The sequence below is a fragment of the Petaurus breviceps genome, unplaced genomic scaffold, assembly GCF_028583685.1.
Source record: "Petaurus breviceps papuanus isolate PSGF00001 unplaced genomic scaffold, PetGlider_PUasm1.0 313, whole genome shotgun sequence".
Classification (NCBI taxonomy): Eukaryota; Metazoa; Chordata; class Mammalia; order Diprotodontia; family Petauridae; genus Petaurus; species Petaurus breviceps.
The window spans coordinates 494,211-516,592 of NW_027186073.1; the positions used below are offsets into that span (position 1 = coordinate 494,211).

Consider the following 22,382-nt stretch of genomic DNA (forward strand, 5'->3'; position numbering starts at 1 on the left):
AGCCTTTGCAGAAATAAATGCACCTCAACTTCCCTGTCCTACAGAACTGAAGATACAAAGATTTTTATTTCCTCTATGGCTCTTCCTGTCTCATCATTGTACACAGAAACTCATTACCGAACTTTAAAATATAGGAAAAGGTATAACAGGAGAAATTTCAATTAGCCAATATTCCCCACTAAGGCCAAGCTTCATAAGAAGAAAAGTGGATAGCAGTTTTCATGGGGGAGTGATTCATGCATTGCCTCCACTTCCAAAAACTCCAATGCCCCTTTCAAATAATAATAATATATCACCTTCTAAAAGTTAAGCTATTCTTTGGAAAGGGCCAGTATTTGTTATTTATTGCTTACTGTGGTTTCCTTTATTAGTTCTTCTGTTCCTTCACTGCAGGAAGAAGCAATGAAACAGGGAGTTCAGTGCCAGGATGTAGTTGAGGTACTAGGTAGAGGAAAAAGGGGTAAAAAGCATTAGAAAGCAGGGGAAAGCTCTAGGAGACAATTTGGAGAGTGGAGAGGAGCCCCCGTAAAACTCCAATGGGAATATTTTGTAACTGGGATTTTTATAGTTAAATCTTCTTTTCAGTCCTTTGAAAGGACTCAGATAAAAATTCCAGAGGACATCCAAAAAGTACAGCAGAGGGCAACTGATATATTAAGGTAATAGAGTTGTTGTTCAGTCATGTCCAACTCTTCAGAACTTAATAGGCTATATGGTTTCCTTGCAAAAGAAAGTGAAATGATTTGCCATTTCCTTCCCTAGTGAATTCTTTTGTCAAACAAATAGGTTAAGTGACTTCTCCAGGGTAACAAAGCCAGGAAGAATCTGAGAATGGATTTAAATTCAGCTCTTTCTGACTCCAGGGCCAGTCCTCAATCCACTGAGACACCAACTGCCTCTAAGGTAAGATAGAAGCATGCATGTTCGTTCACAATCAAAATAATATGGTAACACTACATTAAGTAAAAAAGGAGAAGAATAGTGTTAGGGCTGAGGATTTGTGGCCCTCAGTGGAGATTTAATGGCCTTCCAGCTATCTACCAGCTTCCAGATGGTACTACTATCTTCCAGCTATCTAGAGAAATTTTCTTCACTCCCAATAGAAGTTGGAACAAAGGTGCCAAGGAAACCACTTCAGTGGTTGTGGAGGCCTTGTGAGTCTGATTGGGAGTGGAGAGATGCATTCTAGCAGAGGCTGACTTAGAATAAATGGACTTTGAGCAAATGAGTCTGTGCCCTGGGGTGTCTTCATTTGGGACAGGTGTTATGGGAACGGGTAGATCACCTTCTTGGTTGTGGGTACCTCCTATCTAGGAGATTGTACTTCCTTCCCACAAAATCACTGTCCCTCTATATCACCTTGAGCTCCTCCAGCAAACTTGTAGCACGTGTCCCCCCTTCCGGGGTCTTTTAACATTTTCAAGTTTCCTAAGTGTTCATTTGTCTCCAACTCTGCATTGACCTAATTCCCAAATCAGTTCATGATTTAACCTTCTTTAGGAAGATTCTCCCTTCTTCCACACTGGTACCTGTGGTAAGATTGTCTTCTACAACACCACCAAACTTTCTTTCCTATAAGAAATTTGCAACAGACACCATTATGGACCCAAAGAACAGATTTTCTCTGACTGTGCTTTCTAGTCTGGGACTGTAAAATCATGCCATGGTGAAGTATTTTTTGAGAAAACATGTGGTCAGAAAGGGCAGAATGGAACTAGCAGATCAGGTCTCCTAGGTATTACACATGGCAGCAATGACCATGGCTGTAGGATAGTGAATGATAGACTCAGTCTGGTGCAGGTGGTTTAAGGTAGTTATTCCTAACGGATTTCTGTAACTTTAGTTACATGTCCCTAAAGGATACTCGGATGTGGAGAGAATGGCTGCTAGGGCTGATGTGCACTGATGCTTTCTATTAAGACTTTGGCCACAGCACTAACTGTGGCTCCAAGTCCCAGCCCTGATTTCTCCTAGCACTATCTCCCCTCTCACTAACAATCTCAGCATTGCCTTGGTTCTAACGGATAAACCCTGGGCAAATAACATATCTGTGATGCTATTTTCTGAGCTCTGTCACCTTAAGAGAAGATGGAGTCTCCTCAAGGAAAAGCCTCAAGGGCTCAGAGGATGTGTGGTCCAGTTGTATAGAAGTCTGGCTTTATGATAGAGAAAGGAGCCCAGATGTGGTGGGAAGTTAAAGAGAAGAAATTTGGGGCTTTTAGAGAAGATGAATGTATGTACAGAATTACATGTGGAACCAATTAGATAATTAAATTCAAAGTGTGTACATGGGGTAAATATATAACAAGAAGGACAATTTTCTTGATTTAGCAATATTTCACAAAACAAGAATTGAAAACTAGCAATATCTATTAAAATGCTAAAAAAATTTCAATAGAAGAAATTAAAATTAAAAGAACCCATTAAGAATCTGAGGTTTGATCTCACACAGCATATATAGTGGCAAAGGTCTAAAACAAGAAACTTTTCAATTTGGAAGGGATCTGGAAAAATAAGGACACATGTTTGATTGCTAGCAGTAAAGGTTGGTTAAAAGGATCCATAAGACAATTTGAAATTTTCTGACAAAAGTGAAGAAAATATTCAAAGTTTGTGAACCAGTGATCTCACCACTGTACATATATCCGAAGGAGGTCAAAGACAGAGTCGCCACATGTATTCCAAGATATTGTGGTACTTTCTATGGTAGCAACAAAGGGTATATTTAGTGAGTGCCTGACAGTAGGGGAATGGCTGAAAATTTTGTGGCATGTGATCAGAATGGTATATACTCCCATAGAGCGTCATTATGTTGGTCTTGCTTAACTTTTTCTTTCTAGGTCACAAAGGTATTCAATGAAGGAGGTGTATCTGGAAATAAGTATGGTGGGAAAACAAAAGGAATCAACACAGCCTCTTTAGATAATACAAGGTAAAGTTGATTGGAAAGGATTGGGGTGGAGGAAAGCAGCTAGGGTCGGGGCAAGAAAGATAGCTAGGGGAGAAAAATCTTTCCAAAAATGCTAGGCTCAGTAGCTGTTACACAGGTCAGAGCCATGGAGGATAACACAATGATGTGGGCGTGAATGAAAAAATGGGAAAAGAGAAAGTTCTGAGAATTTATATCCAAACTGCATTGTTCACTTATTCTCTCTCTCTCTCTCTCTCTCTCTCTCTCTCTCTCTCTCTCTCAGATTCATTGAAAGAAAGAGTTGAGAAATGAGAAACCACACAGGGATAACATTATTCATTTTGGGGGGCTTGACTGATGACCCACAACTGAAGGTTCTGCTTTTTATCTTTCTGTTTCTGACCTACATCCTGAGTGTAACTGCAAACCTGACCATCATCACCCTCACTTTGGTGGATCCCCACCTTAAAACCCCCATGTATTTTTTCCTTAGGAACTATTCTTTCTTAGAACTGTCATTCACAACAGTCTGTATTCCCAGATTCCTGTACCATATGTCAACTGGAGACTATACTGTGTCCTATAATGGGTGTTTCACTCAATTATTTTTTGGTATTCTCTTTGGGGCCTCAGAATTTTATCTCCTGGCTGCCATGTCTTATGACCGCTATGTAGCCATCTGCAAACCCCTGCACTATGCTGTGATCATAAACAACAGAGTCTGTCACCAGCTTCTCCTTGGTTGTTGGTTATCTGGGTTGATGATCATCCTTCCAGTACTTGCTGGGGGTCTTGAGCTAGAATTCTGTGACTCCAATATTATTAACCATTTTGCCTGTGATATATCACCATTGCTGGAGATAACATGCTCTGATACACAGTTTCTAGAAAGAGTGATTTTAGCATGTGCTGTGTTGACACTCATCATCACCTTAGTGTTAGTGGTTCTATCGTATACCTATATTTTCAGGACTATTCTGAGATTCCCCTCAGCTGAGCAAAGGAGAAAAGCCTTTTCCACCTGTTCTTCCCACATGATTGTCGTCTCGATGACTTATGGAGCCTGCATCTTCATCTATATCAAACCTTCTGCAAAGGAAGGGGTGGCTTTGAACAAGGTGGTGTTAATGCTTGCAACCTCAGTGGCACCAGTAATGAACCCATTTATTTATACCCTGAGGAATAAACAAGTGATACAAGCTTTTAGATACACATTCAAAAGGATTGTATTGATTTCAAAATTATGAGAGGCAATAGACCTTCAAGCAAAATTAGTTAAAAAATACTGAATAGTTTTGAATTCTTTGTTCTGTGTCCTATCATCCAATTTTATTCTCTTACTAATACCACCTTGCCCATAGAAACAAATTTCACAGAGCCTTTTCTTTCATATCCAGAAATCCTCACTAATTGATGCTTTCTCCTTCCAACTCCATGGGTCTTTCAAAGGTTTTCACTTTCTTTCAACTGGCTCAGTCTCCACTTCATTTCTTCTTTTTTTTTGGCTTTTCGTAGCGGCAATTGGGGTTAAATGACTTGCCCAAGGTCATACAGCTAGTAAGTGTTAAGTGTCTGAGGCCAGATATGAACTTAGGTCCTCCTGACTCCAGGGCCAGTGCTTTATTCACTGCACCATCTGGCTGCCCCAGTCACCACTTCATTTCACTTCATTTCATTGGATTTTACCATGGGAGATTATTTATAGAAACAACTATGCATGAGAAAATTATTGTTGAAGAATTTTACAGCTCCTTACTTAATACTCAATGTAAATCAATTAAGTTTTTATTATATGCCTGGAACTGTACTAAGCACAAAGATACAGAGTTGAAAAAAGAAAGACCGTCTCTGACCCACAAGAAGTTTAAATCTATTTAGGAAAACAACACATGCCAAAGAAAACTGAAAAGTAGGAGGGAGAGGAAAGGGACCACGCATGATGGCATGGTGAAGAAGTCAGTCAGAGAATTCCCAAAGTTAGGCAGTCACATGAGAAATGAGGCCCTCTTTGAGCTCACCTCTGTCCTTAACTGGAGGTTTGGAGTTCATGGCTCCACCATCCGATCAATCAGAGACAAAGAATAGGGATGAGATGGAGATCCTTCAGAATGATGAAGTCTCCAATCATGAGCTTCTTGGAGCATGATGGAGATGTCAGGCAGAGAAGAGTGAAACTAGTGCAGCAAAGTAAGAAATCAGTTTTGCCTGGTGGTTCATGCTGTAAAACACCAAAGCCCCAATACTGAGATCTCCTCCCTAAACACTGAAATTAGCCCTGTCTAAATTGTCATATGGAGTTTTGACTTAAAACCTTAGAAGATAAAAGCTCAAGCCTCAAAATAAAACAAATCTTCAAGGCTGAAAGTCTGTGATTAGTTTAAAGTTACTTATTTTATTAAATATTAAAATCATTCTCATCTCTCTACCTTGTCTGCTTTCCATTTGCCATTAACTTGGATAAATGGTTTATTTGCTATTTGTTATGTGTATGTTTATTGTAGATCTGGCATTTGATGGGAAGGGATTCCAACTTTGGACTTTGAGTACTTTTTCATTAAAAGATAGCAACCAAGAGCTCATCTTGAACCTAGTCCCCTAAACTAATGATTTTTAGGGGACTGAATCGATGTAATTCAGGCCTGTCATGTTTTCTCTGAGTAGAGCAGAGCACTCTGCATCTGATACCAATCTCCCACCTCCCCTCTTGGAAGGAATCAAATTTTGCTTTGGAGAAGGATGGCTGGAGGAGGCTCTAAACCTATCTATTTATGCCTTCCTGAGAAACACATCTAGACAGGTCCTTGTCAACATAAAACCTGTATGGGCAGCAGACAACTCCCTATCCCTGACCCCTCTTCTTTTAGACCTTCTTGTTCCCTACATGTTTCACTTGTACTGTGGCCATTCTTTCTTCCTTAACAATCTTGACACTTCAATTAATTAGTTCACCTTAAGGTTCTTCTCTACTCTTGCCCCATTACGCTATCCTCATTCATTCCTTGAGAAAATCCTGCCTGGCTTATCCCTACAATCTTCCTTTTCTGTTCCTCCTCATATGCTGCTTCAGGCTATTTCAACATACACAACTGTGCCAGTGGAGGTCCCTACAAATTCATGTAATCTCATCGAAAGAGGGATTTTCCATTTCTACTCTCTTCAGTCTGCTTCCTCCACCCTCACCCCTCATTCTCAACAAAGGAACATTTTATTTTATCACAAAATAAAGGACATCCTTTTGAGCTCTCTTTTCTCCCCTACTTTAAACTTCAAAAACACAAAATGACAAAATGTTGTCATTTTCAAAATGAACAACCCTTCTTTGCCAATACTCTTTGCTGCTTGTTGTGCTTCAGTTGTGTCTGACTTTTGTGACCCCATGGACTTTTTTTGGAAAAGATACTGGAGTGGTCTGACATTTACTTCTCAAGTATGTCCTTATTTTTTACAGGTAAGGAGCTGAGACAAATAAGTTTTTAAAGACTTGCCCAGGGTCACACAGCAAGTCTGAGATGGGATTTGAACTCAGATCTTCCTGACTCTATACCCAGTAATCTATCCACTGTACCATCTAGCTGTCCCCACATGTTGTACTCCCCTCTGCTTATAATGTAAAGTCCTTGAGGGTAGAGACTGCCTCATTTTAGCATTTTATTGCCTGGATTTACCCCAGTTCTGGGCACATAGTAATCATTTAATAAATTATTTTTCTTTCTTTTCTCTTCCTTCCTTATACACCTCTCCTTTTTCACCTCCCTATGTCTCACTTGTACTCTGGCCACTCCTTTTTGCCTATGCTTTCAATTCTGCCACTTACTAGGCATGTGACCTTGGGCAAGTCACTTAATCTTTTTTGCCTCCATTTATTCATCTTTAAAATGAGCTGGAGAATGAAGGGACAAAAAAATCCCTTATATCTTTGCCAAGAAAATCCTGAAAGGGGTCATGAAAATTCAGGCATGACTGAAAAACTACTGAAAAAATTCCGAAGATTCCTTGATTGGGAGTACTCTCTGTTTCCCCTGAGTCTTCTTTAATCAGGGTGCTACATAGTCTTCATCCTGTCTAAGGTCACCTTCACTGTGGTGCTGGATGCATTTATTCTCATAATTGAGATTTCCCTAGTTAATATTTTGCATCTTCTGTGCCCTTTGAGATTTCTCTAGTCATTGCACCAAATTAGATGGATCTTCCATCATCAGGTTGTTGTGTGATCAATCTTTTATTCCTTTCTGGGATTTACCTATTAGATAGACTTTCACCTCCATCACTCTACTGCTGTGGTTTCCACTATTAGGGCACTTGGTGGTTTCTCTATTCCCTCGGGTTTCCCATATGGTGTTGCTTTAAGTTTCTTCTTATGTTTCCCTGACAGAACTTTGCTTTCATTATCTATAGCTTCTGTCTTTTTTTTAATGCAGTACTGGATGGGATGAATACATTTACTGAGGTTTTTCTTTGGATTTCTTAATCATTATTTAATCTAGTGCACCTTCTTTGCTACTGCTGGAGAAAAAGTGTGAAAGTGGGCCTCCTGTGTCATCTATCTGGTGGCAGTCTAAATGGATGGTCTCTCAATGATCTTTTCAGTGCTAAAACTGTGCATCTTATTGAGCTTTCTTAACATCCCTTCAGTATTTTACATTGTTGACCATCTCCTAGAAATACTCTTTGCCCTAAGACTTTCTCTTTCCTCTTCATCTTTTAAATTATATGAAAAGTGTTCTGTCTCCTCTTCTAGATTATAAAGCTACCTTTAAGTTTTCCATGAGATTTTGTCCTATGTCTGCTTCAATTCTCTCTTAATAGGCTCTCTTGGTCCCATCAGGTCCCATGAGTTCAGTTACTGTCTCTAGTCAGATTATTTCCCAGTCTATACATGGACTTACAGTCCAGACCGCAGCCCTAATTACCTATTTGACACCTCAAGTTTCTTAACCTATAGCAGTTAAACTCAAAAGGATTAAAACGGAATGAATTCTTTTCTTGTCTACATCTCCCTCTTCTTTCAGATGTTTCCATTTCTGTTCAGCGCATTCCTATTTTTCTAGTTACCACCTCCTTGACCTTGGAGTCACATTTGGTTTTTCTCTCTCATTTATAACCAACATCCATTAATTTGCAGATATTCTTGATTCAATCTTTACAATGCCTCTCATGTCTATACTTTTGCCTTTCCTTTTCTCATGTAACTATCACCTTATTTCTGGGTTATTACAACTGCTTCTAAATTAGAATCTGAGTTTCCAATCTCTCCCATCTCCAAACCATCCTTCACACAGCTTCCCAAATAATCTTCCTAAAGCAGAAAATTATTTCACTTCCCAGCTCAAGAAAAATTTGGTGCCTTCCTGTTAGCTATCATATAAAATCCTCTAATTTGTTGTTCAATGTCCAGTCTAAATATTCAGGTTGATTTTTACAAAATTGTCCATGGCACTGTAATTCAGTCTTCCTATACTGCTTGCCTACCATTTAGTAGTAAACACTTTTTGAGTAAACTTTGGGGTAAACCAGTGGACACACCAAAGAAATGAAAGACAGTTGATTTTAAAATTATGTATGTCTGAAGCTAATTTTTGGACTTCATTTCTACTTGGTCTTGAATAGGCAAGAACCAAATCTTTGAAAGACAGGTCTTTTAAGAGCTTCCAGAAGGGGTATGATCCTCTAGGCCTTTATGAGTGTCTGGCTTTGGGTCCTCTTGGTCTCAACAGTAGAAAAGTATATATAACAATAAATGGGAAGCAGGCCAATAACAGAAAAAATAACTCCAAGTTGGGTTTGTAGAACTTCCATATATATAGAAAGTGGTCTCATTTCCTAATTTTTTTCTGTGCTATTCTTATCATTATTCCACACATCTAAGATCTATACAAATTGATCTCATGAGTGAGAGGTAAAATTTAGAGATTTACTTCAAAGAAATTCTTCTTGAACCTAGGTCTTTGAAAAAAAATATTCTTCTCTGCATATTGGCCCAGGGTGATAAGGAGAATTTTGCAGTTGGGTGTTTTATGTAGTGGCCTGCAAATTTCATAAGCCATGAGGTACTCTAACTAGTAACATAGAAATAGAATTCAAGACATGGATTTGCATAATAGTTATTGGGAAATCTATTTTTTACTCTTTTTTTTTGCTTTTTTGGAGGGCAATTGGGGTTAAGTGACTTACCCAAAGCCACATGGATAGCAATTGTGTCAAGTGTCTGAGGCCATATTTGAACTTAGGGCCTCCTGACTCCAGGGCTGGTGCTCTATTTACTGTGCCACCTAGCCATCCCTATTTTTTACTCTTAAAGATTATGAACAAAATGTATCACTTAGCAGGGGCAGCTAGATGGCATTGTGGATAGAGCACTCTCCCTTGAGTTAATAAAGCAATGAACTCAAATCAGGCCTCAGACACTAGCCCTGGGAAAGTCATTTAACTTTGATTGCATACATACATACATATAAAATACACACACACACACATATATACACACCTATATAAATTTATATATGACTGGGCAAAAAAAGACTATAAACTTTTAAAAAATTTATTAGATCATCTTAACCAAGAAGCAGAGAAGTAATCTCCTTTAAACAATATCCCAAAGGCAGCTAGGTGGTGAAGTGTATAGAGCACCAATTCTAGGGTCAGGAGGACCTCAGTTCAAATTCAGCCTCAGATGCTTGAAAAACCTACTAGTTGTGGACCTTGAACAAGTCACATTACACCAATTGCCTTGCCTTCCCCCCTCCAAAACAAATCACAGAATAAAGGCAGGGACTCTCATGATTTCACTCCAAAATCTCTCAATATACCTTTAAAATAATTATTAAATTAAACATTAAAATAGTATTTTATTATTATCAAAATAAAATAAAAAATAAAATATTAAAATTTTAATCAACTTTGGCAAAAGACATAAAATAGGAAAATGAAAGGTCAATACCACAAGGAATGGAAAAGTACGAATAGCATCAGACAGTGGCTTGGTACAAATAATTAAGTAATGACTATAATAAAGATTCATTAGGGACTTTTGAACTTGGGTTCCCCAATGATCCTTTTGTTTGTGAAATCAGTTGGTCCCCAGGCAGCTGTAGCACATTAGACAGATGAAAGAAACATCTACACTTTGGAGGGAAACCTGTCTCCCTGCCCAGACCGGTCAGATCAGGAGATCCAAATAAAGGAAAGACCTGAGAGGCCATTCTCTTTGAAAAGGATCAGTCTTTCTTTAACCAACATACAGCTCATCAAAATATTTAGTGCATTTAATGAAGGACAGGATCTCTGATGCAGTCTCATTTCACAGTTGGCAATGAGAGAGAAGACTGGTATATTTCAGAAGATGGGAACCTAGAAAGAACTCTATTGTGCCTGTTAGGGTGATGTCGTGGGTTTGTGAGATAATGTGGCCAGAAGCAGATATATGTTTTCCCACTAATTTCTTGCTGCTCAACTTTGTGACATTCCAGGGACTACTGGGCAAAAACCACCTACTGAGACCTGAAGTACAGACAGTAAAGTAAGTAAAATAATGGATGGTAATATCACCACTACCTCCCTCCTTTTTAAGTTGTGTGGATAGAAGAGATGTTCTGTTTCCCTATACAGGAATATAGAAACGAGACCTGTTGAAAGAAATAAAAAAGAATGAAAGGAATGAAGGAATGAATGAAGGAAAGGAGGGGGAGGGAGGGAGGAATGAATAAACTAAGGAACGAAGGACATAAGAAAATCAATCAGATACATTATATGTTTCAGACAGAAAATGAATAGTAATTTCTGAGATGCTACTTTTACTTTGTGTCACATGACCCTTGATATGTACTCTTTGGTGAGAGTACTTTCATAGGGTCAGCATCATACCTGCATTGATTACATACAGGTCTTCATAATTTGAAGGGCGCATGAGGGCTTCCCACCAAAAACTATCTTCTCACTCTCATGCTGCACACTTCCTAAAATTTCACAATACTTCCTTTGAATGAACAAGCTTCCTCATTGAATAGAGAAGCATCCCTGAGAGATTTAAAACAAAATAATTTGTTAATTGCACAAAAGTATGAACTAGCTAAAATGTACTTTTTAACCAATATCTAACTTGGAACAGAATTCAGAGAGAAAGAAGGAATGGAACATAACCTTGAAAATTGGTCATTCAATATCTAGGGAGGGTGGAAGTGGGGTAGGGTCCACAGTGGGCAGTGTGAGATCATTAGGCTCCAAGAGGTGGGGCTTACAGAAAGGGACAGTAAGCAGGTCCAGAGAAAAGCCTCTTAGAAGCTATAGTTTTGACAAGGTGGTCTCTATGAGATCTTCCTTTGAAGCACTATTTTTGGGGGGATATTTCATCTTCCATCTAATTATGACTCTAGTCAAACTAGGTCAGAGCACCTTGGTTGTGACATTGAATAATGCATTATGTAACATGAACACTTATTCCAACAAGATCCCAACATCTTAGCTGCCAGACCGAAGTTCCGCTTCACCAAGTTTAGGGGAAAAACCCCTAACATTTCTTGGTGGATAACATATGACAACAGCCAAGTAAATTCCATTCTTATAACAAATTGGGGTCTCCTGAGGAAGATTATTCCAATGCAGAATAGAAAATTTTTAACTGAAGAAGAGATGGGAAATATTTCTTTAGCTACTAATTATCATTAATTAGTGATTATTGAAAAACAAATATGGGACAAAGTGGATAGAATACTGGTCCTAGAGTCAAAAGAACATGAGTTGAAATCCAGCCTTAGACACATACTAGCTATGTGACCTTGGACAAGTCATTTTACCTTGATTGCCTCCCAAAAAAGAGAAAGAAAAGAAGGGAAAAACATTTGTGACTAGGTGCTACACCAAATGGAGGGAAATGTTCTGTCCCTTGGACTTATAATCACTTTTATGGATAGACTGAATAGAAGCAAGATTAAGAAAAAGACAAAATCATCAGTGAAAGGCTATGCATAACTTTCTATGTCAAAAGTATTGGGACAGTTGAGCCCATTCTGCCTGAGAACAGGGTAGATAATAAAATTAGCAGATTAATTGAGCCAAACCAGAAGAATCGAGGAATCCTTCCAGAATCCACTTTAATGTACAATACACAAGACATCCTCCCAACTGCATGGGGGGGAGAAAGGAAATGCCTGCTTATGACAGACAAAAAGACTATTTTGAAAATCCAACATGTGCTATAGATTTTCCAAAATGAAATGCAGCATCTGAATCTGAGATATTCTTTGGAATTATACAGACATTGGTGTCTGCCCTTTGATAGAAGTGGCATCATATTTAGACCTTCATGGATAGATGAGGTACCTGTGTGCTGTCAGTGGTACAGGGATCTTTCTCTTCATTGAGAAGTTCATGATTCTTTCAGTTCATGATTTAACCTTCTTTTTTTTCTTTTTGGAGGGGGAAAGGCTGGGAAATTTGGCATTAAGTGACTTGCCCAAGGTCACATGGCTAGTTTTTTTGTGTGTATGTTAAATGTCTGAGGCCGGATTTGAACCTAAGTCCTCCTGACTCCAGGGTCAGTGCTCTATTCACTGTGCCATCTAGACACCCCATGATTTAACCATTATTAGGAAGACTCACACCTCCTCCACACTAGTACCTGTGGTAAGATTATCTTCTACCACACGACCACACTTTCCAATAAGAAATTTGCAGCAAACACCATAATGTTTCTGCTTCCCATTTTGGATCCAGAGAACAGACTTCCTCTGACTATGCTTGCTAGTCTGGGACTGTAAGATCATGTCATGGTGAAGGATTTTTTTGCAAGAACATATGGTCAGAAAGAGTAGAATGGAATGAGGAGATCAGGTCTCCTAGGTATTACACATGGCAGCAATGAGCATGGCTGTAAGAGAGTGCATGGGAGATTCAGTCAGGTGCAGGTGGCTTATGGTAGCTATTCCTAATGGACTTCTGTGACGTTAGTTACATGTCCCTAAAGGATAATGGGATGTGGAGAGAATGGTTGTTGGCACTGGTTTACACTGATTCTTTCCACCAAGACTTCAACCTCAACACTAATTGTGTCTCCAAGTCCCAGCTCTGATTTCTCCTACTACAATCTCCTCTCTTCCCCAAATTTCAACATTGCCTTGGATAAAATAGATAAACCCTGGACAGATACCATGTCTATGATGCTCTTTTCTTAGCTCTGTCACTTTAAGAGAAGACAGAGCCTCCTAAAGAGAAGCCACAAGGATTTAAAGGAAGAATGGTCTGGTTGAATAGAAGCCTAGTTTTGCGATAGAAGAAAGAACCCAGAGGGGGTGTGAAGTAAGAGAAAAAAGTGGGCTTTTAGAGGAGATGAATATATGTGCAGGATGACCCATGGAACAAGTTAGTTAACTTCAAAGAGGGTGCACTGTGCAAATTATAACACCAAGAACCATTTCCCTGTTTAACAATATTTCACAAGATAAGAATTGAAAGTTAGCAATAATCATTCAAATTCTAAAACAATTAAGGAAGTTCAAATTAAAAGAACCAATTAACACTGTGAGGTTTGATCTCACAAAGCACATATGCTGTCAAAGGTCAATAAAAATGAAACTACACAATTCAGAAGAATGTGGAAAAATAAACACATTAATGTTTGATAGCTGGATGTAAAGCCTGGTCAAAAGTTTCCATAAAAACCATTTGAAATTTTCTGATAAAAGTGAAGAAAATATTCATAGTCTGTGAACCAGTGATGTCATGACTGTGGATACATTGAAAGGAGGTCAAAGACAAAAAATCATTACATATATTCCAAGATATCCTGGTACTTTCTGTGGTAGCAAGAAAGTAGATATGAAGTGAGTGTCCAACTGAATAGTTGAAAACCTTGTGGGAAGTGAACAGAAGTGTATTTGGCATACACTCTTATAAATGGTCACTATTTGGTCTTGCTTAACTTTCTTTTTCTAGTTCACAAAGGCATTCAGTAAAGGAGGTGTATCTGGAAATAAATATTGTGGGAAAACAGAAGGAATCAACAGAACCTTTTCAGATAAAACAAAATTGATTGGGAGGGATTAGAGTGGAGGAAAGGAAATGGGGGGAAGGAAAGAAAGATATGGGACAAAAGTCCTTACAAAATGCTATTCTTAGTAGCTGATGCACAGCTCAAAGCTATTGAGGATAACACAGTGATATGAGTATGATTGTTTTTTAGGCAGTGAAAGAAAAAAGTGACAGAGTGGTGATTCTGAGCATTTAAAACTAAATTGCATTGTTGACTTTTCTCTCTCTCTCCCTCTCTCTGTCTCTCTTACATACAGCAACAGATCAACTGAAAAACAGGATCAGGAATGAGAAACCATACCGTGATAACATTATTCACTTTTTGGGGATTGACAGATGACCCACTTTTGAAGGTTCTGCTTTTTATCTTTCTATTTCTGACCTACATGCTGAATGTAACTGGGAACTTGACCATCATTACCCTCACTTGGGTCGATACCCACCTTAAAACCTTTTTCCTTAGAAACTATTCCTTCTTAAAATTGTCATTCACAACTGTCTGTATTCCCAGATTCCTCTACCATATGTCAACTGGTGACTATACTGTGTCCTATAATGGATGTTTCACTCAATTATTTTTTGGCATCCTCTTTGGGGCCTCAGAATTTTTTCTTTTGGCTGTCATGTCTTATGACCGCTACGTGGCTATCTGCAAACCTCTACACTATGCTATCATCATAAACAATAGAGTCTGTAACCAGCTTCTCCTTGGTTGTTGGATGTCTGGATTGATGATCATTGTTCCAATACTTAGTGGGAGTCTTACATTAGAATTCTGTGACTCTAATATCATTGATCATTTTGTCTGTGATATATCACCATTGCTGGAGATATCGTGCTCAGATACACAGTTCCTAGATAGAATGACTTTAGCCTTGGCTGTGTTGACACTCATCATCACCTTAGTGTTAGTGGTTCTATCTTATGCCTATATTGTCAGGGCTATTCTGAGGTTCCCCTCTGCCCAGCAAAGGAGAAAAGCCTTTTCCACTTGTTCCTCCCACATGATTGTTGTCTCCATGACTTATGGAACCTGCATCTTTGTCTACATAAAGCCTGCTACAAAAGAAGGGGTGGCTTTGAATAAAGTGGTGGCAGTACTTGCAACTTCAGTGGCACCGGTAATGAACCCCTTTATTTACAGCCTAAGGAATAAACAAGTGATAAAAGCTTTTAGGGACACATTCAAAAGGATGTATTGATTTCAAAGCTGTAAGAAATAAATGAAATCTAGGTGTAATTAGTGAAAGAAAACCTGAATAATTTTGAATTCTTTGTTCTTAGTGCTATGACCCAATTTTATTCTCTTACTAATGCCAGCTTGCCCAGAGACCCAAATTTTACAGTTCCTTTTCTCTCTTATCCAGAAATCATCACTGGTTGCCATTTTCCCCTTCCTACTCTACCCATCTTATAAAAGTTTTCACTTGCTTTCAAGGACCTCACTTACTATTTCATTTTTATAAAATCCATGGTAGATTCTTTTAGAAGCAACTCTGTATAAGTCACTTATTAGCAAAGAATTTCCAGTCCCTTATTTAATAGTCAATATCAATTTATTAAGTGTCTATTATACACCAGGCACCATGCTAAGCACAAAGATCAAGATATAAAAAAGGAAGACAATCTCTTCCTCACGAGAAATTAAAATCTATTTAAGGAGAAACACACAGAAAATGAAGCTGAAAAGTAGGAGGGAGAGGAAAGGACCATGCACGAGGGCATGGTGGGGATGTTAGTCAGAGAAGTCCCAAAGTAGTGTAGTCACATGAGAAATGTCTGAGGAATATTTGAACTCAGCTCTCTCCTTAACTAGAGGTCTGGAGTTCATGGCTCCATCATCCAATAAATCAGAGACAGAGAATAGGGATGTGGTGGACTACCATGGCTGATGAGATACTTGGGGACGAAGTCTTCCCAATAATGTGCTTCCTGGAGCATAGTGGAGGTGTCAGTCAGAGAATAGTCAAAGTAGTGCAGCCAAATGAGAAACCAGTTTTGCCTAGTGATTCATGTTATAAAACACAAAACCTCAAATACTGATACCTCTTTCCTTAACACTGAAATTAGCCCTATGTAAATTGTCATATGGAACTTTTGACTTAAAACCATGGAAGGTAAAAGGCAAATAAAAGTATGGAGGGTGACCTGAAATAAGAAATCAGAAATGATTACTTTCCACCTTTTACTTACATTTCTGTTTTTCTCTCAGTGGCAACCTGAGGATTTTTCTCCTTCCTTTAAAAGTCATACCTTATCCTTGCATTCCAGACACATTCTTTTTATCACCATATTTTGCTGACCTGTAAGAGTCAGATTATTGGTCATATTTTCAAAAACTACAAATGAATAGGGGCCACAGAAGAACTTTGTTTGTTACTTTCCTAAAAAATGCTTTTTTGCATCTGGCAACATATAATGGGGTGGGGGTGGGGAGAAGCATTTTTCTATTACAATTTTCTCTTTCCTTGAGGTTAGTAATTTTTTTTTAAAGCAATCAGGCTTAAGTAATTTGCTCAAGGTTACAAGGCCAGTTATTTATGTGGGTGCTGAGTATATGAGACCGGAACCAATCCCAGGTCTCCCGAGACACTGGAGCCGGTGCTCTTACTCACTGCGCCACCTGGCCGCCCTGTGGATAAAGTTTTAAAAAATGTTATTAATGACATTTATTCACAGGTGTCATGTCCTCTAATCAGACCTTTGGATGTATTGCCAAGTATTTTCAAGCCTTTTGGTATTCTATTGTGTTCTCTTCCATCTAAGGTGATTACTTGAGGAGAAAGTTGACTAAATTCCTGATATTACATTTATGTAGCACATTCAGGCATCAATATAGCCTATAAACTGAGCCCTGAACTGGTTATCCCATTTATTTTCTTTCTATTCTATCTCATTACATGCCTTTATTTTGAAGTAATTGTATCCTTTGCCTGTCTAATAAAGACAAATACATTGGTGGGGGCTCATAATTTATTATGAGCTATGTTTGGAGTGAAGTTACACCCACTGTGTAGCAACTGGAGGTACCCATCTAATGTTGGGAGCGAAGACCTTCGGGCCAGGCACCCTTCCCCCCCCCCCCCCCCCCCCCCCCCCCCCACCCCCCACCCGTGAGAAAGCCACACCCCCGAGTACCATGCCATGTGAATCTGCTGACCACAGAGTGTTTCGGCACCAGGTGTCCTAACCACAAAATGTTTCAACAGTTGTTTACAAGAATTCCTCTCCCCGCCCACTTCCTCAACGAGTATATAAGTCCTGTTTACCAGCAATAAAGATCATCAGACCTTCAGACCTTAAAACAAACTCGCTTGGTCTCGCTCCTTCTTTCCCACCCATTCCTTTGCAGGCTGGGTCCTCCTCAGCCCCACGAATAACTTGGTCCCGCAGGACGGGACAAGTGGTGCCCAACGTGGGGCCCGATGCACGGACCCTCGCCAGACGGACCAGTGCCTAGCAGAGAAGTCGTCGCGACCCCTTCTTTTTCAGTGAAGAACCCCCTGGCTGCCTAAGAGCCCCCGTCCTCGGTAAGTTGAATTCGTCCGTCTCATACTCATGGGTCAGAAATTATCTAAGGAATAGGTCTTTATAAAGGACCTTAAATCATTACTCAGGGAAAGGGGAGTTAAAGTTAAGAAAAAAGATTTAGTTAAGTTTTTTTTATTTGTAGATAATGTTTGCCCTTGGTTCATTGTAAATGGGCCAGAGATTCACCCTGGCAAGTGGCAGAAAGTTGGCAGGGATCTAAATAGAAAATTGCAAACAGAAGGTCCGGAGGCGGTCCCTGTGACTGTCTTCTCTTATTGGGGCCTCATTAGAGATATTGTAGAAGCAGCCCACAAGGACCCAAATAACCAACAATTACTATCAGTCGAGGAATTCTGCCTCCGCCCCCTGTCCTGAGCAGCCTCCTCGGCCTCTTTGCCCCCCGCTGGCAAAGAGCCCTCTCGGCCCCTGTCGGTGGTAATAGACATGCCCGTAGCCCCGAGACAACCCCTCTATCCCCCCTTCCCAAGGAGGAGCCACCTACGGCCGACTCCCTTAACTTTCCAATATTTACAAAAAAATCCAGCAGTGATATTTTAGACCCTGGAGATGCGGCAACCTTGGAGGATGAGGCAGCTCGTTATAATGACCCTGATGGGCCCCTTGGACATCTCCTCAACACAAGCCCCCATCCAATTTCTCCTCCTTATGTGGTTCAGACTTGTGCACCTGCCCTTCTTTCGCCTGGCTTATCCCCTGCCACCCTCATAGAAGCTAGAAATCAGCTTTCCACCCAGGTTAATGAACTTCGGGAGGTCCTTGACCTCCAGAAGCAGTTTGTTCAGCCTTCTACTGAGCTCTCCTCCTTACAGAAAATGCTGCATAATTCTGTTCTCCTCCCGGCTTCAGGCCGCTCAGTTGCTCCTCCCCTGCCTTCCCACCAGAAGGGACCCTCTCGTAAAACCAAAGATTTAAGGTTAACCTTTCCTGTAGTAACCCTCTCCGATAAGTCCGCCCCCCCTTCCGATGGCCCCTCCACTTCTGCCGTAAAGCCCTCCACTACTGATGACTCGCAGGGGGAATCGGATAGTGAGGGGGAGAATGAGAATGAAAGCGAAAGTGACGATGAGATTCATGCGGCACAAGGCGCTCCCCCTGCAGGGTTCCGTAAATTAAATTTTAAGACCTTAAAGGATCTGAACCCGCAGTCAAATCTTATGGACCTAATGCACTTTTCACACTCTCAGCCCTTGAGGCCATGTCCCGTGGAGGCCATATGCTCCCCGGAGAATGGGTCCGTGTAGTTCAAGCAGTCCTTTCGCGCGGGCAATTCCTAACCTGGAAGGCAGATTTTTTCGATCTCTGCCAGTCCGCTGCCACTGCTAACTTGAAATCTCCATGTTCGCCTTCTGCGAACTGGACTTATGAGAAACTTAGTGGACAAGGGAAATATGCGGCAGAAGACCTACAGCGGCATTTCCCTGTGGGGCTTTTGGCCCAGACTGCCAACGCAGCCCTCGCTGTGTGGCGATCCCTGCCGAACACTGGCTCCCCCTTTGACCCCCTTAATAAGATCGTTCAGGGAGGGCAGGAAGATTTTTCTGAATATGTCAGCCGCCTATTAGAAGCCACTGAGAGGACCCTGGGGCAAGAGGCTGATAATGATCAACTTGTTAGACGCTTAGCTTATGAGAATGCTAATAATGCCTGCCGAGCTGTACTAGGAGGCAAATGGAGAGATAAATCCCTTGATGAGATGGTTCCTTTGTGCCGCGATATAGATCCCCTTGCTTCCAAAATGTCACATGCCATGCATTTAGCTATAGGAGCAGCATTCCAAGTAGGCGGGCCTCCTAGACATTGTTTCCCATGCGGCCAGCCCGGTCATTTCGCCTGCCAATGCCCTGGGCACACCCCACCCCCTGCAGGCCCTCCAAAAAAGCTAAATCAACCCTCTACTGTTTGCCCTTGTTGTCGTAAGGGGAAACATTGGGCCAATACCTGTCGGTCTGCCACTGACGTGGACTGCCAACCCTTACCCTCCCATCTGGGAAACGGCCGGAGGGGCCAGCCCCGAGCCCCTCAACCCATTCCCTTTGTAAGAGCCTCGGGGAACAGCCCTTCCGCCCAGCACCCCCCCTTTGCTGAGCAACAACAGGGAGCGCAGGGGTGGACCTATGTGCCACCTCCCCCACAATATTGAATCCGGAAGATGGGGTGCAGACCATTCCTACGGGTGTCTTTGGCCCTCCCCCACCGAATTTTTATTTCTTTATTATGGGCTGCGCGTCCTCCACCCTTGCTGGCCTGATGATTCACCCCTCCCTGGTTGATAATGACTATACCGGGGAGATCCAGCTGCTTGCTACTGCCCCCTATGGCCCCGTCTCGATTGATAAGGGACAACGCTTGGCCCAGGCCTTGCCGCTCCCCCTGGATACTGCTTACCCTGCCCTTGTCAAAAGGCGCGGAGTATCCCTGCCCGGATCATCCGACCTGTACTGGGTCCAGGCCATCTCTCAAGAACGCCCTACTCTTAAGCTCACAATACAGGTTAGGATTTTTGAAGGTATCCTAGATTCTGGGGCCGACTCTACCGTTTTGTCACAAGAAGCCTGGCCCTCTGCTTGGCCCTTGCAGGCCTCCATAACCCACTTACAAGGCATTGGTCAGTCCAGGAACACCCTCCAAAGCTCCCAATGGTTACCCTGGAAGGATAATGAAGGAAATGCCGGTACCATCTGGCCGTTTGTGGTCCCTGGACTGCCTGTTAATCTCTGGGGTGGGGACATCCTTTCTCAAATGGGAGTCATTATGTGCAGCCCCAATGGGATTGTGGCCCAACAGATGCTCTCCCAGGGATTCCTTCCAGGACAAGGTCTTGGAAAAAACAAACAGGGACGTTTGACCCCCATATCGACTGCCCCTAAGGTGGGTCGTGCAGGCTTGGGCTTCCACAACCATTTTTCGTAAGGGCCACTGGTCCCCCTGCACACCAGGCAGACAAAATTACCTGGAAGGATGACCTTCCCCTCTGGATCGACCAGTGGCCCTTATCCATAACAAAGCTAGCTGCAGCTGTGGAATTAGTGCAGGAACAACTGGCTGCGGGGCACATTGAGCCCTCCACATCACCTTAGAATACTCCCATTTTTGTTATACAAAAGCGTTCAGGAAAATGGCGCTTACTACATGATCTTAGGGCAGTTAACAAAACCATGGTCCCTATGGGAGCACTTCAACCGGGGCTCCCCTCCCCTGTAGCCATTCCAAAAGGATTTTCTAAGATCATTATTGATTTAAAGGATTGTTTCTTTTCCATCCCCTTACATCCTGATGACTGCAAACGTTTTGCCTTTAGACTCCCTATAGTTAATTGTGTGGGCCCTTCTCCCCGTTTCCAAGGGAGGGTCCTCCCCCAAGGCATGGCCAACAGCCCTACTCTTTGCCAGAAATTTGTGGCCCAGACTATAGATCCATTCCAGTTGCACCACCTGGAGATTTATATTATCCACTATATGGACGACATCCTCCTAGCAGGACCTGATGAGCCGTACCTGTCCAAAATCTGTCAATCTCTCGTTGCGGCTCTACAGTCCTGCGGGCTCTTAATTTCCCCTGAAAAGATCCAAACTCAGCCTCCCCAGTTATTTTTGGGTTTTGAGCTCCTCACTAATCATGTCTTCTCACAAAAACTCCAATTAAGGGTAGACTTCCTTCACACACTTAATGACTTCCAGAAGCTCCTTGGAGATATCAACTGGCTGAGACCTTATTTGAAACTCACTACAGGGGAGTTAAGGCCCCTGTTTGACATTTTGAAAGGGGACTCTGACCCATCCTTCCCCCGCCACCTTACTCCTGAGGCGCACAAAGCTCTTATTACGGTTGAGAGCGCCATTTGTGATCAGCACATAGGGTATTATGCACCCCTTCAACCCCTTTGGCTCCTCATATTTCCCACCCCCTTTGTGCCCACGGGATTGCTTTGGCAACGAGAGCCGCTTTTTTGGATCCATTTGCCCACATCCCCCTCTAAGATTTTACCCACCTATCCCCATTTGGTTGCTACCCTCTTACGCCTTGGCAGGGGGGCTGCCTTAAAACTTTTTGGTAAAGATCCCGATCATATTGTATCCCCCTATACTGCTGCACAAGTACAGTGGCTCGTTCAGAATGATGATGATTGGGCAATTAGTTCTATTTCCTTTCATGGCACTATTGATAATCATTTTCCTTCAAATAGATTGATTCATTTTCTGCAAAGGAAGCCTGTGGTTTTCCCCGAAGGAACAAAAACAACACCAATTCAAGGAGCCCATTTGGTTTTTACCGACGGCTCCTCCACGGGTGTTGCTGCATTTAGCATTGATGGTCAGGTATCCCGTTTTAATACCCATTTTTTATCTGAACAATTAGTTGAGCTTGTAGCCATTATTAAGGTCTTTGAGCTCTTGCAAGAGCCTTTTAATTTGTATACTGATAGTGCTTATATAGCACACTCTGTCCCCTTTCTGGAAACAGTTCCTTTCATTCGCCCTTCGACTAATGCCTCTCCCTTATTTGCAGAACTTCAATGCCTTATTCTTGCCCGACTTGCCCCTTTTTTCATTGGTCACGTCCGGGCCCATTCAGGCCTGCCCGGTCCATTGGCAGAAGGAAATGGTGAAGTCGATCAAGCCACTCAACTGGTGACCGTTGCTCTCACCGACTCCCCTCTTTCTGCTGCACAAAAAGCCCATGCCTTGCACCACCTTAATGCACAAACCCTTAGGTTGAGATACTCCATCACTCGCGAACAAGCACGACAAATAGGGCTGCCTGACCCTCCTACCTGAACCTCATTTGGGAATAAATCCCCGGGGGTTAATGCCCAGGGGAATATGGCAAATGGATGTTACCCATTATCCACCTTTTGGTAAATTGAAATATGTTCATGTCTCCATTGACACCTTTAGCG

General features: G+C 41.6%; 2 protein-coding genes across 2 annotated transcripts; both read left to right on the plus strand.

Annotated features, from left to right (window-relative positions):
• The first annotated feature begins 3,189 nt into the window (after positions 1-3,189).
• On the plus strand, positions 3,190-4,158 carry LOC138167822 (olfactory receptor 6C2-like). The gene has a single exon (XM_069096785.1). It carries the CDS (start codon positions 3,220-3,222, stop codon positions 4,156-4,158), a length of 939 nt encoding a protein of 312 aa, XP_068952886.1. The 5' UTR covers positions 3,190-3,219.
• Positions 4,159-14,220: 10,062 nt separating this feature from the next.
• On the plus strand, positions 14,221-15,135 carry LOC138167856 (olfactory receptor 6C2-like). The gene has a single exon (XM_069096817.1). It carries the CDS (start codon positions 14,221-14,223, stop codon positions 15,133-15,135), a length of 915 nt encoding a protein of 304 aa, XP_068952918.1.
• The last annotated feature ends 7,247 nt before the right edge of the window (positions 15,136-22,382 follow it).